General features: G+C 44.5%; 1 protein-coding gene across 1 annotated transcript in view; it reads right to left on the bottom strand.

Moving 5' to 3' along the window:
* Positions 1-606: 606 nt before the first annotated feature.
* Positions 607-13,993, bottom strand: part of tmtc3 (transmembrane O-mannosyltransferase targeting cadherins 3) — a 73,789-nt gene continuing 60,402 nt past the window's right edge. The window contains exons 12-14 of the mRNA XM_072435540.1: positions 9,085-9,254; positions 7,813-8,039; positions 607-2,232 (exon numbers count right to left, since the gene is read on the bottom strand). Coding sequence (XP_072291641.1) covers positions 1,403-2,232; positions 7,813-8,039; positions 9,085-9,254 — 1,227 coding nt within the window. The 3' untranslated portion in view covers positions 607-1,402. The remainder of the gene's footprint in view (positions 2,233-7,812; positions 8,040-9,084; positions 9,255-13,993) is intronic.

Here is a 13,993-nt window from a genome sequence, read left to right as displayed (position 1 = left end):
TTTTTTAAATGTTTAGGTTTAATTTTGAGACAAATGTGAAATGTTGGAAAAAATGAATCACAAAAGTGCAGAAATATAACACCGTATGTCTTTAGTTTCATCTTTTTACTAAAACAATAGACATTATGTTCATATTTCGCTTTTTTACTATATTATTTGCATTTGAGGCTGTAAAAAGACATGTTGCTGCTTTGACCAGTGTTTTTATGTTTTTATGTCACTTTTAACGCCCCATGAAGGTCAAAACAGAATATTTTATGATTTAAGTTGCATTTCTCACAGGTTTTAAAGTTCCACCACCAGAGACGTCCACATTATTAGGTTAATCGAAAAAATAATAATAATAGTGACAATTTCATAAGCAAAATTAAGTATTTTTAGTTCAATTTAAACGGCAGAAAACACCCATATAAACCAAAATAAATGTTTAATTTCTGTTTTTGTCATGTTCACTTTATATCGTCTTTCAGAAAGTTCAACGTCTTAAAAGCGAGTCAAAAAAATGAGGAAACGTAATAAATTAAAGTCAATAAAGCGAATAACACTAATATAATGACAATTATTCAGAAATGTTGTGGTTAGTGATTATAATAGTTTCAATATAATGAATAAATTCCACGTTAAACCAGTTGTTTTGTACTTGATTAAGAAGAAAACAGAGATCTCGTGTGAGTCGATCGTGAAGATTCCGATTGCCTCCACAGAAAGGGCTTGTACCTAATATTGTGGCCAGTCTTTGCATATTAGGCTCCTCCCACATTCACAGAAATAGCTCCTCCCACACACACTTGGCCTTGTGCTTTCCCTTTAGAACTCATGATTAGTGTTTACAAAAGCCAAAAAACATAATTGTAATAATAATAAAAAAGTGTTTTACAGTTAACACCAGTCCATTCAGCACACTGCAAAAAACAAACAAACAGAAATGTTAAAATGACTTGATTTCTGAATATTTGTGATGTTTTTTGAAGAAATCGCCAAACTTATGATCCACAAATGTTGAACCATGAAGTATCATTATTAGTTTGGAATTGGCTCCATGGAAACCAGCTTTGGCGTCTTTGGGGTTTGAATAATGGCACCGCGTTCTGAAGCTGTTGTGAAAAGATGATTTCACTTTTGTTCGCTTGTTCTGGCGAATTATGATTGATTCTCACAACAACGACAGGCTTTCTGTGGCGAACATGCTCCAGCTCCAGCTCCGTTTGGTGGAGAACGTTGTTAAAAAGCCTGAACAATAGAACTGTTGGACTTCTGAAATAATCGTTAAGTTTCGGCCCTAAACGCGGCGGCCCCTGCTCCAGAAAAGCCCCGCAGTGCCCCTTTAAACCACCTCACGTTTCAGAATCCAAGTCATTTCAGCGGCGCTCCTCTTTTGCAGTGCGCGGCGCCTTTAAACGCCTCAATCCGTGCTCAGGATCCTCTCGATCTCCTCCAGTCTCTTGAGCGCCGCCGCCCGTTTCTCCTCGATGTCGTTGATGTCTTTGGCCGACTTCCCCGCGGGTTTAGTCCGCTTGTCAGATGGGCTTGTGTCCAGGCCGCCCCGCCGCTCGCCGCCCGCTTCCTCGGACTTCCTCCCATTCTTCAGCTTCCCATTCGCATTAGCGCCGCTCCCTTCCTGCTTCTCGTCCCCCTCGCCCCGCTGCCCGCCTTTGCCCTCTTGTGGCGGCGGCGGCGCGCTCAGCGGCCGCCCCGCCGCGCTCAACGCCGCCATCTTGCCGCGGACGATGCTCAGGTGGCGCTTCACGTACTCCTCGTTGGGCGCCAGGGCCAGCGTCGCCTCCAGGCAGCTCTCGGCTCGGGGCAGATCGCGCTCCTCGAAGTAGACGACGCAGAGGTTGTGTTTCCCCTGCACGTTGGCCGGGTCCAGCGCCACGATCCGCTCGAAGCACGCTTTGGCGCCGCCCGTGTCCTTCTTGTGGTTCATCAGAATGTCCCCTTTCAGGATGAGGCCCTTGACGTGGTCGGGGTGGTGGCGCAGCAGCTCGTCCAGCACGGGCAGAGCCTCCGTCTCGCGCTTGGACTGCGAGTAGAGCAGCGCCAGGTTGAAGAGCGCGCTGCGGAAGCCCGCCTGCAGCCGGACGGCCCGCTTCATCCAGCGCTCGGCCGCCTCGTCCTCGCTGGCGTCCATGGCCAGCATGCCCAGGTTGAAGTAGCCGTTGGCGTCCTCCGGCTCCTCCTCCACGTACAGCAGGAAGCGGCGGTTCGCTTCGGGCCAGAACTTCGGGTCGCCTGCCGGAGAAAGAGCGAGAGAAGTCACGGATTATACTTTATTTTAACGATTAATGTGTTTTTATGTTGGGACAAAATGAAAAGAGGGCAAGAAAAGACACTTTTAATGACAAATTGACAGTCAAAACTGAGCGATAAACAGTATTTAGTCATTGTTTCTTTGTAGTAAACAAGTCAAAATTAAGAAGACAATAATGGATTGAAAATGATTACACGTCCAGCATTTTGCAACAAATATAAAATGCAACAAAAGGGGACAAAAACTCAATATAAAATACAAATAAAGGCCTCAAAAATGTATTAAAAATGACTAAATGTCCAGCTTTTTACACAAAATAAAAACTGCTGCAAACGAACGAGTGGAAACAAGATTCAATCCATTTGATGCGTTTTAAAACTTTTTATTTTCAATCCTGGAGCCCCAAATCAGAGCAAACAAACAACCAAAAAGAGTTCCAGAGCGCTCCTGTAAAGCGCCCCCTACAGGTCGCACGACTCATTGAGCTAAAACGCAGTTAAGATAAATATATTTTGAATTTAGCTACAAATGATCAAAATGTTATCACAGAATAGCACATGTTTAGGTTTATAATATCACTTCCTGGTTGTAATTGATGACATCACAGTAGGAAATTACCCAGCAAACACTGGGCCAAAACTCATCTAATGTCAGTATTTGTTTTATTTGACAAATTTAAATATACGAGAGTGACTTTATTTTGTTGAATTAATGTTTAGAAAGTCTAAAAAGTTGTTTCTTTGTCTAAATTCTGCATAAATTTTGACTGAAATAGCCATGTCCCTCTTGTGATGTCACTTCCTGTCATTTTCCACAGATTTTGCAACATTTTCTCCACAAATACCTGCTCGATCGGTGTAAAACTATCATTTATATGTACAACTGGTATAAATACACCAAATAAAGACTAAATATGAACGTGGTAAAAACCTGTCGTACGTCACTTTAACATCTACTACTCATTATTGATTGTGTTTAAATGATTATCTAAGTATATTTACTGTATGGGTCATTTAGAGAAGGATTGGGATCAGAGGTCAGGCACGGGAAGTTTATTTGTCGAGCACAATGTCGTTATCCACATCCGAGTTTGTACGTGTAATGCCGTGATTCAACATTTGCCTTTCATACCGTCCATTGAGTTTCTTGACTGATGGATGACTTTGTGAGCTCGACTTTCCTGTTTCTTCTGTTCAGTCGAGCACAAACAAGCAGAGTGTTCACGAGCGCGAGCGCCGAGCGACACTGAACACGGTCTATGGACAAAGATTATGATTCACGCATCCATTTAAATAAGTGTGTTTTTCTCCACCTGAATCCATACGAGCCCGCAGTTCAAACACACCTGGAGGAAAGGCCCCGCCCTTCTGGCACCTCACCTGTTCCCCCCGACACAACCCTGTGAACACCGAGCGTTATTGTAATGCTTTATATAAACACTGCGCTCGCCTGAACTCTGCGTGACATGTGGTGTGTCATCGGGCGAGTGCGAGCGCCGGTCCCAACGGCTTCAACAAGCACCAACGCTGACAACGGTGAAACCCAAGATCCGCGCTGGACATCGGGAAATGAATGACACTGGAGTCAGCGAGAGTCCAGTAAAAAGAATGAGTTCTTATTTGTATTGGACATTGAACATATTGTAAATACCGTATTTTCCGGACTACAAGTCGCACCTTTTTTTTCATAGTTTTGGCCGGGTTGCGACTTATACTTATATTTATATACTTATACTCCAGTGCGACTTATATACAGGCTTTTAGATAGAGACCCCTCTTCCCGTATTTTGGACGGGGTATATTAAAATGTACTCGGGCGCTTTCGAGCGCAGGGACGGCCATTTTATTCATAAATCTTAGACAATAAGGGAATATTATCATTAAATCGGGACGGGAAGCCATTAGCTCCCAGGGGGGTCAAGGATCGACTGGGGCGACTACGTTTTATAGCAAAGACAGATCTTATCACTACACTATACACTGACATATATAATGTCTAAACATGGACCGGCCTCCTGCTGGTGCCCAGAGTCAGGACTAAACATGGAGCGGCCTCCTGCAGGTGCCAGAGTCAGGACTAAACATGGACCGGCCTCCTGCTGGTGCCAGAGTCAGGACTAAACATGGAGCGGCCTCCTGCTGGTGCCAGAGTCAGGACTAAACATGGAGCGGCCTCCTGCTGGTGCCAGAGTCAGGACTAAACATGGAGCGGCCTCCTGCAGGTGCCAGAGTCAGGACTAAACATGGACCGGCCTCCTGCTGGTGCCAGAGTCAGGACTAAACATGGAGCGGCCTCCTGCAGGTGCCAGAGTCAGGACTAAACATGGAGCGGCCTCCTGCAGGTGCCAGAGTCAGGACTAAACATGGACCGGCCTCCTGCTGGTGCCAGAGTCAGGACTAAACATGGAGCGGCCTCCTGCAGGTGCCAGAGTCAGGACTAAACATGGACCGGCCTCCTGCTGGTGCCAGAGTCAGGACTAAACATGGAGCGGCCTCCTGCTGGTGCCAGAGTCAGCACTAAACATGGATCGGCCTCCTGCTGGTGCCAGAATCAGGACTAAACATGGACCGGCCTCCTGCTGGTGCCAGAGTCAGGACTAAACATGGAGCGGCCTCCTGCAGGTGCCAGAGTCAGGACTAAACATGGAGCGGCCTCCTGCAGGTGCCAGAGTCAGGACTAAACATGGAGCGGCCTCCTGCTGGTGCCAGAGTCAGGACTAAACATGGAGCGGCCTCCTGCTGGTGCCAGAGTCAGGACTAAACATGGAGCGGCCTCCTGCTGGTGCCAGAGTCTGGACTAAACATGGAGCGGCCTCCTGCTGGTGCCAGAGTCAGGACTAAACATGGAGCGGCCTCCTGCTGGTGCCAGAGTAAGGACTAAACATGGAGCGGCCTCCTGCTGGTGCCATATGATCTTCTCTCATGTCTTAAACTGCTTTGTGATTGTAGTGTTTCTTGCACTTGTGGACGAGCTGTGCTCTCAGAATAAACGTGCCTTGCCTTGTCCGTCTGAACGTGTCGGCATTAGCGGAACGAGAACACGTTCAGAACTTTCGAGAACATGGAGACCTGAGAAGTCGTCCCCATCAAAGACAACCGGCATTCAGTAAACATAAAGACAGATTATTGATGGGTTATTATTGAGGGTTTCAGGACAAAGTGCTCTGCCAATTCATATAAAGGAGCTGGTGTCGCATCAGCATCAGATCTCACTAAACAAACACCAGCATTTTAACACGATATGTGCTTATTGGACGCCGGAGCGTGTCAGAGCAAATAAACGTGCTCCGGGAGCTGTAGGACCTGTCGACAGGTGAGAGCCTTTCATAATCAAGTCAAATGAGTTTAATTAAACGCAACTCGACTCTAATGAAAGAGCAGAACATCTCAAGGACCAGGAGAAATGACCAGCATGTGAGTTAAAGGCTCTGCACACTTCTGACCCTGTGATAGTTCAGTTCCTCTGTCCAGACGCTGAAACAGAGGCTCTGAATACTTCCCGCTGTAACCAGGAGGTCCTGAGGTCCAGAACCTGGTCTCGTGGGTGAAAGCTTTTCACATCCCAAAGCTCTAATTTTACCCTGAACGTGAAAGAATAATATGGTCTGAACTAAACATATGCCAAAGAGAAACGTGAACATAAAACATGAATCTCTGAACTTGAACCAGCGACACAGAAGGTCAGAAACTCACCACAAACAAACAGGTCTCACGTTCTACAATTATCAATCCATTCTACTTTGATTTATATATATATATATATATATATATATATATATATATATATATATATATATATATATATATATATATATATATATATATATATATATATATATATAAAGTGTATTTGCAGAATACTGAAAACCTGCTACAGATCTAGTGTAAACTAATCTGTAATGGCCATAGAAATCCTATAGTTAGCTGTTGCAGCCCCTCATCACTGATGAGTACCTGATGAGCATCAGAGGCCAGGGCTGGTCCATCTCAGGGCTTCAAAACGCTCCTGTCCACGGCAGGTGAACTGAACCTTAAACCTCCCCGTTTAAGGGATTCTCTGTTTTAACAAAAATGGCCCGTTAAATCCTCTGTCAAACCATCTGAGGTAACAAAGAAGATTAGATTGGGTACTACAAATAAACAAACTGGACAGGCTATTATCAGGAGGCTTACTCAGAGTAGGATGTAGGATACAATGGAACCCTCCTGGACGAATGAGGTATTGCACCACCTGTACCAGAGTACTGCTACTCTACATAAGTATGCAGAGTATGTGTATAATATATTATAGTACTGCTACTCTACATAAGTATGCAGAGTATGTGTATAATATATTATAGTACTGCTACTCTACATAAGTATGCAGAGTATGTGTATAATATATTATAGTACTGCTACTCTACATAAGTATGCAGAGTATGTGTATAATATATATAAATAAATATATATATAATATATATATATATATATATAAAAAAGACTGCATACGATGGTGAAGGGGCTGGTCTCAGAGGAGAATCTGAACTCTTCCTCTTTGTGCTCGTCTGGCATTTCATTTGATCATCTTTCTTTTTGATCGCTCTTGTTTTCACGTTGCACAAACGTTCCTCGCTCTGAGGACGTTCTGCCTCTTCCACTGATGACAAGACTTGGCCTGGTTCAATATTGAGTTTAGACAAGTTCAGACTGAACACGACAACTGGTTTCTCTTTTGGCTTCTTCAAACATTCTCCAGTGAAGCCTCTGCTCCATCAAACCCCCTTCAGGACCCCCCCTTCAGGACCCCCCCTTCAGGACCCCCCCTTCAGGACCCCCCCTTCAGGACCCCCGTTCTGGTGTCGGCATGTGGTTCTGGCGTGGTTCTGGTGTCGGCGTATGGTTCTGGCATGACTGGTGTGGTTCTGGTGTGGTTCTGGTGTCGAGCGCATGGTTCTGGCATGACTGGTGTGGTTCTGGTGTGGTTCTGGCGTGGTTCTGGTGTCGAGCGCATGGTTCTGGCATGACTGGTGTGGTTCTGGTGTGGTTCTGGCGTGGTTCTGGTGTCGGCGTATGGTTCTGGCGTGGTTCTGGTGTCGAGCGCATGGTTCTGGCATGACTGGTGTGGTTCTGGTGTGGTTCTGGTGTGGTTCTGGCGTGGTTCTGGTGTCGAGCGCATGGTTCTGGCATGACTGGTGTGGTTCTGGTGTGGTTCTGGCGTGGTTCTGGTGTCGAGCGCATGGTTCTGGCATGACTGGTGTGGTTCTGGTGTGGTTCTGGTGTCGGCGTATGGTTCTGGTGTGGTTCTGGCGTGGTTCTGGTGTCGAGCGCATGGTTCTGGCATGACTGGTGTGGTTCTGGTGTGGTTCTGGTGTGGTTCTGGTGTCTGCGTGTGGTTCCGGCATGGTTCTGGCATGGTTCTAATGTCGGCGCATGGTTTTGGTGTGGTTCTGGTGTGGTTCTGGTGTCTGCGTGTGGTTCTGCCATGGTTCTGGTGTCTACGTGTGGTTCTGGCCTGGTTCTGGTGTCTGCGTGTGGTTCTGGCCTGGTTCTGGTGTGGGTGCATGGTTCTGGTTCTGCTCGTACCGGACTCCTGCATGAGCAGGGCGGAGTTGAACAGTGCCAGCTTGTGCTTGGGGCTGATCTCCAGCGCCTGGTTGAAGTTGGCGAGCGCCTCGTGCGGCGCCTTCATCTCGATGTGGACGATGGCCAGGTTGTACCACAGGTCGGCGTTGGTCCGGTCCAGCTCCAGGGCCCGAAGGTACGCGTCCCGGGCCTCGGCCAGCTTGTTCATCTTCAGCAGGAGCTCTCCTCTGCAGCAGCAAACACACAGAGCATCCTCATGTTAGCTTTAGAGTCATCAATACACATTTACCCGAGCTGGGCCCAAATATCCATGTATCGTGATACTGCAGTATCGATATCGTGGGCTGCTGTATCGATATATCACCACGAGTCGTTTCCGTTAAAATTATTATGAATTATTTTGTGAATTTTGTTGCTTGTTTAAAGAAAAGAAACTTGTTTAGGCAAAAACATGTGACATTTGTCTGGGTCTGGGATGGCCTCGGGTCGGGGTTGGCCTCGGGTCTCGGGTCGGGGATGGCCTCGGGTCGGGGGTGGCCTCGAGTCGGGGGTGGCCTCGGGTCGGGGGTGGCCTCGGGTCTCGGGTCGGGGATGGCCTCGGGTCTCGGGTCGGGGGTGGCCTCGGGTCTCGGGTGGGGGTGGCCTCGGGTCTCGGGTGGGGGTGGCCTCGGGTCTCGGGTCGGGGGTGGCCTCGGGTCTCGGGTGGCCTCGGGTCGGGGGTGGCCTCGGGTCGGGGGTGGCCTCGAGTCGGGGGTGGCCTCGGGTCGGGGGTGGCCTCGGGTCGGGGGTGGCCTCGGGTCGGGGGTGGCCTCGGGTCGGGGGTGGCCTCGGGTCGGGTGTGGCCTCGGGTCGGGGGTGGCCTCGGGTCGGGGGTGGCCTCGGGTCGGGGGTGGCCTCGGGTCGGGGATGGCCTTGTGAGGAAACGGGTCCAGGTTCGCCGTCCTAAGCAATAAAAACGCCTGAGGGAGGTTTCAGAAAACTGGTTTACTTTAAATATATATTATAATTACTCCACAAATCTTTCATAATTAACGTAATAACATGTCACTTGTGCCAAACTGGACCTGATCCAGCAGCTTATTACAGTTATTACCGTTTATTAAGTCCTGCATGAAAGCGCTCCCCGCGCCGCCTCGACCCACCTCGACCCGCCTCGATCCGCCTCGACCCACCTCGACCCACCTCGACCCGCCTCGACCCGCCTCGACCCGCCTCGACCCACCTCGACCCGCCTCGACCCGCCTCGACCCGCCTCGACCCGCCTCGACCCACCTGCTGATGTACGCCTGCTTGAAGTCCGGTCTCATGCTGATGGCCTGGCGGTAAAGCTGGTCCGCCTCCTCCAGCCTCGACTCGTTGGCCCGGATCAAATTAGCCAGATTGATGTAAACGTTCAGGTGGTTGGGGGCCACTCTGGTCGCGTACTTCTTACCGGGAATCACCTTAAAACAGACAAAAAGAGACGAGTTGGACGAAGCGGGAGACTCATGGAGGAAACGCGACGATTCTCCTCAAAAGGTCGAGCAAAAAGAGAAATCCGTTGTCGTGTTTACGCGCGACTTAGTCTGAACCTGTCTGAACCGAGCCTCGTTTTGTCAGCGCTGAGTGACGACCGGCGGTGGTTTGAAGTCTGAATAATGACGTGCGGCTGGATGTGACCGCGGTGTTGCCTCGGTGAACCCAACACCCGTCTCACCGCACCAACCTGTCCACGAGTCCTCAGGGGACGTCTGGAGGACACGCGCAACATTATATCAGTGTTGGTAACTTCATTTAACGCTCTCTGACTCGGGGACTTCCAAAAGAACCAAACAACAGACAGTAAAGTGACAACAGACAGTAAAGTGACAACAGACAGTAAAGTGACAACAGACAGTAAAATTACAACAGACAGTAAAGTGAACACAGACAGTAAAGTGACAACAGACAGTAAAATTACAACAGACAGTAAAGTGAACACAGACAGTAAAGTGACAACAGATAGTAAAGTGACAACAGACAGTAAAGTGACAACAGACAGTAAAATGACAACAGACAGTAAAATGACAACAGACAGTAAAATGACAACAGACAGTAAAGTGACAACAGACAGTAAAATGACAACAGACAGTAAAGTGAACACAGACAGTAAAGTGACAACAGATAGTAAAGTGACAACAGACAGTAAAGTGACAACAGACAGTAAAATGACAACAGACAGTAAAATGACAACAGACAGTAAAATGACAACAGACAGTAAAGTGACAACAGACAGTAAAATGACAACAGACAGTAAAGTGACAACAGACAGTAAAGTGACAACAGACAGTAAAGTGACAACAGACAGTAAAATGACAACAGACAGTAAAGTGACAGACAGTAAAGTGACAACAGACAGTAAAATGACAACAGACATTAAAATGACAACAGACAGTAAAGTGACAGACAGTAAAGTGACAACAGACAGTAAAATGACAACAGACATTAAAATGACAACAGACAGTAAAGTGACAACAGACAGTAAAATGACAACAGACAGTAAAATGACAACAGACAGTAAAATGACAACAGACAGTAAAATGACAACAGACAGTAAAGTGACAGCAGACAGTAAAGTGACAACAGACAGTAAAATGACAACAGACAGTAAAATGACAACAGACAGTAAAATGACAACAGACAGTAAAGTGACAACAGACAGTAAAATGACAACAGACAGTAAAGTGACAACAGACAATAAAGTGACAACAGACAGTAAAGTGACAACAGACAGTAAAATGACAACAGACAGTAAAGTGACAGACAGTAAAGTGACAACAGACAGTAAAATGACAACAGACATTAAAATGACAACAGACAGTAAAGTGACAGACAGTAAAGTGACAACAGACAGTAAAATGACAACAGACATTAAAATGACAACAGACAGTAAAGTGACAACAGACAGTAAAATGACAACAGACAGTAAAATGACAACAGACAGTAAAATGACAACAGACAGTAAAATGACAACAGACAGTAAAATGACAACAGACAGTAAAGTGACAACAGACAGTAAAGTGACAACAGACAGTAAAGTGACAACAGACAGTAAAATTACAACAGACAGTAAAGTGAACACAGACAGTAAAGTGACAACAGACAGTAAAGTGACAACAGACAGTAAAATTACAACAGACAGTAAAGTGAACACAGACAGTAAAGTGACAACAGATAGTAAAGTGACAACAGACAGTAAAGTGACAACAGACAGTAAAATGACAACAGACAGTAAAGTGACAACAGACAGTAAAATGACAACAGACAGTAAAATGACAACAGACAGTAAAGTGACAACAGACAGTAAAATGACAACAGACAGTAAAGTGACAACAGACAGTAAAGTGACAACAGACAGTAAAGTGACAACAGACAGTAAAATGACAACAGACAGTAAAGTGACAACAGACAGTAAAATGACAACAGACAGTAAAGTGACAACAGACAGTAAAATGACAACAGACAGTAAAATGACAACAGACAGTAAAATGACAACAGACAGTAAAATGACAACAGACAGTAAAGTGACAACAGACAGTAAAGTGACAACAGACAGTAAAATGACAACAGACAGTAAAATGACAACAGACAGTAAAATGACAACAGACAGTAAAGTGACAACAGACAGTAAAATGACAACAGACAGTAAAGTGACAACAGACAGTAAAGTGACAACAGACAGTAAAGTGACAACAGACAGTAAAATGACAACAGACAGTAAAGTGACAGACAGTAAAGTGACAACAGACAGTAAAATGACAACAGACATTAAAATGACAACAGACAGTAAAGTGACAACAGACAGTAAAATGACAACAGACAGTAAAATGACAACAGACAGTAAAATGACAACAGACAGTAAAATGACAACAGACAGTAAAGTGACAACAGACAGTAAAGTGACAACAGACAGTAAAATGACAACAGACAGTAAAATGACAACAGACAGTAAAGTAACAACAGACAGTAAAATTACAACAGACAGTAAAGTGACAACAGACAGTAAAGTGACAACAGACAGTAAAGTGACAACAGACAGTAAAATTACAACAGACAGTAAAGTGACAACAGACAGTAAAGTGACAACAGACAGTAAAGTGACAACAGACAGTAAAATGACAACAGACAGTAAAATGACAACAGACAGTAAAGTGACAACAGACAGTAAAATTACAACAGACAGTAAAATTACAACAGACAGTAAAGTGACAACAGACAGTAAAATTACAACAGACAGTAAAATGACAACAGACAGTAAAGTGACAACAGACAGTAAAATGACAACAGACATTAAAATGACAACAGACAGTAAAGTGACAGACAGTAAAGTGACAACAGACAGTAAAATGACAACAGACATTAAAATGACAACAGACAGTAAAGTGACAACAGACAGTAAAATGACAACAGACAGTAAAATGACAACAGACAGTAAAATGACAACAGACAGTAAAATGACAACAGACAGTAAAGTGACAGCAGACAGTAAAGTGACAACAGACAGTAAAATGACAACAGACAGTAAAATGACAACAGACAGTAAAATGACAACAGACAGTAAAGTGACAACAGACAGTAAAATGACAACAGACAGTAAAGTGACAACAGACAATAAAGTGACAACAGACAGTAAAGTGACAACAGACAGTAAAATGACAACAGACAGTAAAGTGACAGACAGTAAAGTGACAACAGACAGTAAAATGACAACAGACATTAAAATGACAACAGACAGTAAAGTGACAGACAGTAAAGTGACAACAGACAGTAAAATGACAACAGACATTAAAATGACAACAGACAGTAAAGTGACAACAGACAGTAAAATGACAACAGACAGTAAAATGACAACAGACAGTAAAATGACAACAGACAGTAAAATGACAACAGACAGTAAAATGACAACAGACAGTAAAGTGACAACAGACAGTAAAGTGACAACAGACAGTAAAATGACAACAGACAGTAAAGTGACAGACAGTAAAGTGACAACAGACAGTAAAATGACAACAGACATTAAAATGACAACAGACAGTAAAGTGACAACAGACAGTAAAATGACAACAGACAGTAAAATGACAACAGACAGTAAAATGACAACAGACAGTAAAATGACAACAGACAGTAAAATGACAACAGACAGTAAAGTGACAACAGACAGTAAAGTGACAACAGACAGTAAAGTGACAACAGACAGTAAAATTACAACAGACAGTAAAGTGAACACAGACAGTACAGTGACAACAGACAGTAAAGTGACAACAGACAGTAAAATTACAACAGACAGTAAAGTGAACACAGACAGTAAAGTGACAACAGATAGTAAAGTGACAACAGACAGTAAAGTGACAACAGACAGTAAAATGACAACAGACAGTAAAATTACAACAGACAGTAAAGTGAACACAGACAGTAAAGTGACAACAGACAGTAAAATTACAACAGACAGTAAAGTGAACACAGACAGTAAAGTGACAACAGATAGTAAAGTGACAACAGACAGTAAAGTGACAACAGACAGTAAAATGACAACAGACAGTAAAGTGAACACAGACAGTAAAATGACAACAGACAGTAAAATGACAACAGACAGTAAAGTGACAACAGACAGTAAAATGACAACAGACAGTAAAGTGACAACAGACAGTAAAGTGACAACAGACAGTAAAGTGACAACAGACAGTAAAATGACAACAGACAGTAAAGTGACAACAGACAGTAAAATGACAACAGACAGTAAAGTGACAACAGACAGTAAAATGACAACAGACAGTAAAATGACAACAGACAGTAAAATGACAACAGACAGTAAAATGACAACAGACAGTAAAGTGACAACAGACAGTAAAGTGACAACAGACAGTAAAATGACAACAGACAGTAAAATGACAACAGACAGTAAAATGACAACAGACAGTAAAGTGACAACAGACAGTAAAATGACAACAGACAGTAAAGTGACAACAGACAGTAAAGTGACAACAGACAGTAAAGTGACAACAGACAGTAAAATGACAACAGACAGTAAAGTGACAGACAGTAAAGTGACAACAGACAGTAAAATGACAACAGACATTAAAATGACAACAGACAGTAAAGTGACAACAGACAGTAAAATGACAACAGACAGTAAAATGACAACAGACAGTGAAATGACAACAGA

This window comes from Eucyclogobius newberryi, unplaced genomic scaffold (genome assembly GCF_026437365.1).
Source record: "Eucyclogobius newberryi isolate DKJ021-1_F unplaced genomic scaffold, fEucNew1.0.hap1 SCAF_7, whole genome shotgun sequence".
NCBI lineage: Eukaryota > Metazoa > Chordata > Actinopteri > Gobiiformes > Gobiidae > Eucyclogobius > Eucyclogobius newberryi.
Note: the sequence above shows the minus strand (reverse complement) of the source record. Positions and strands in the feature narration are given on the sequence as shown.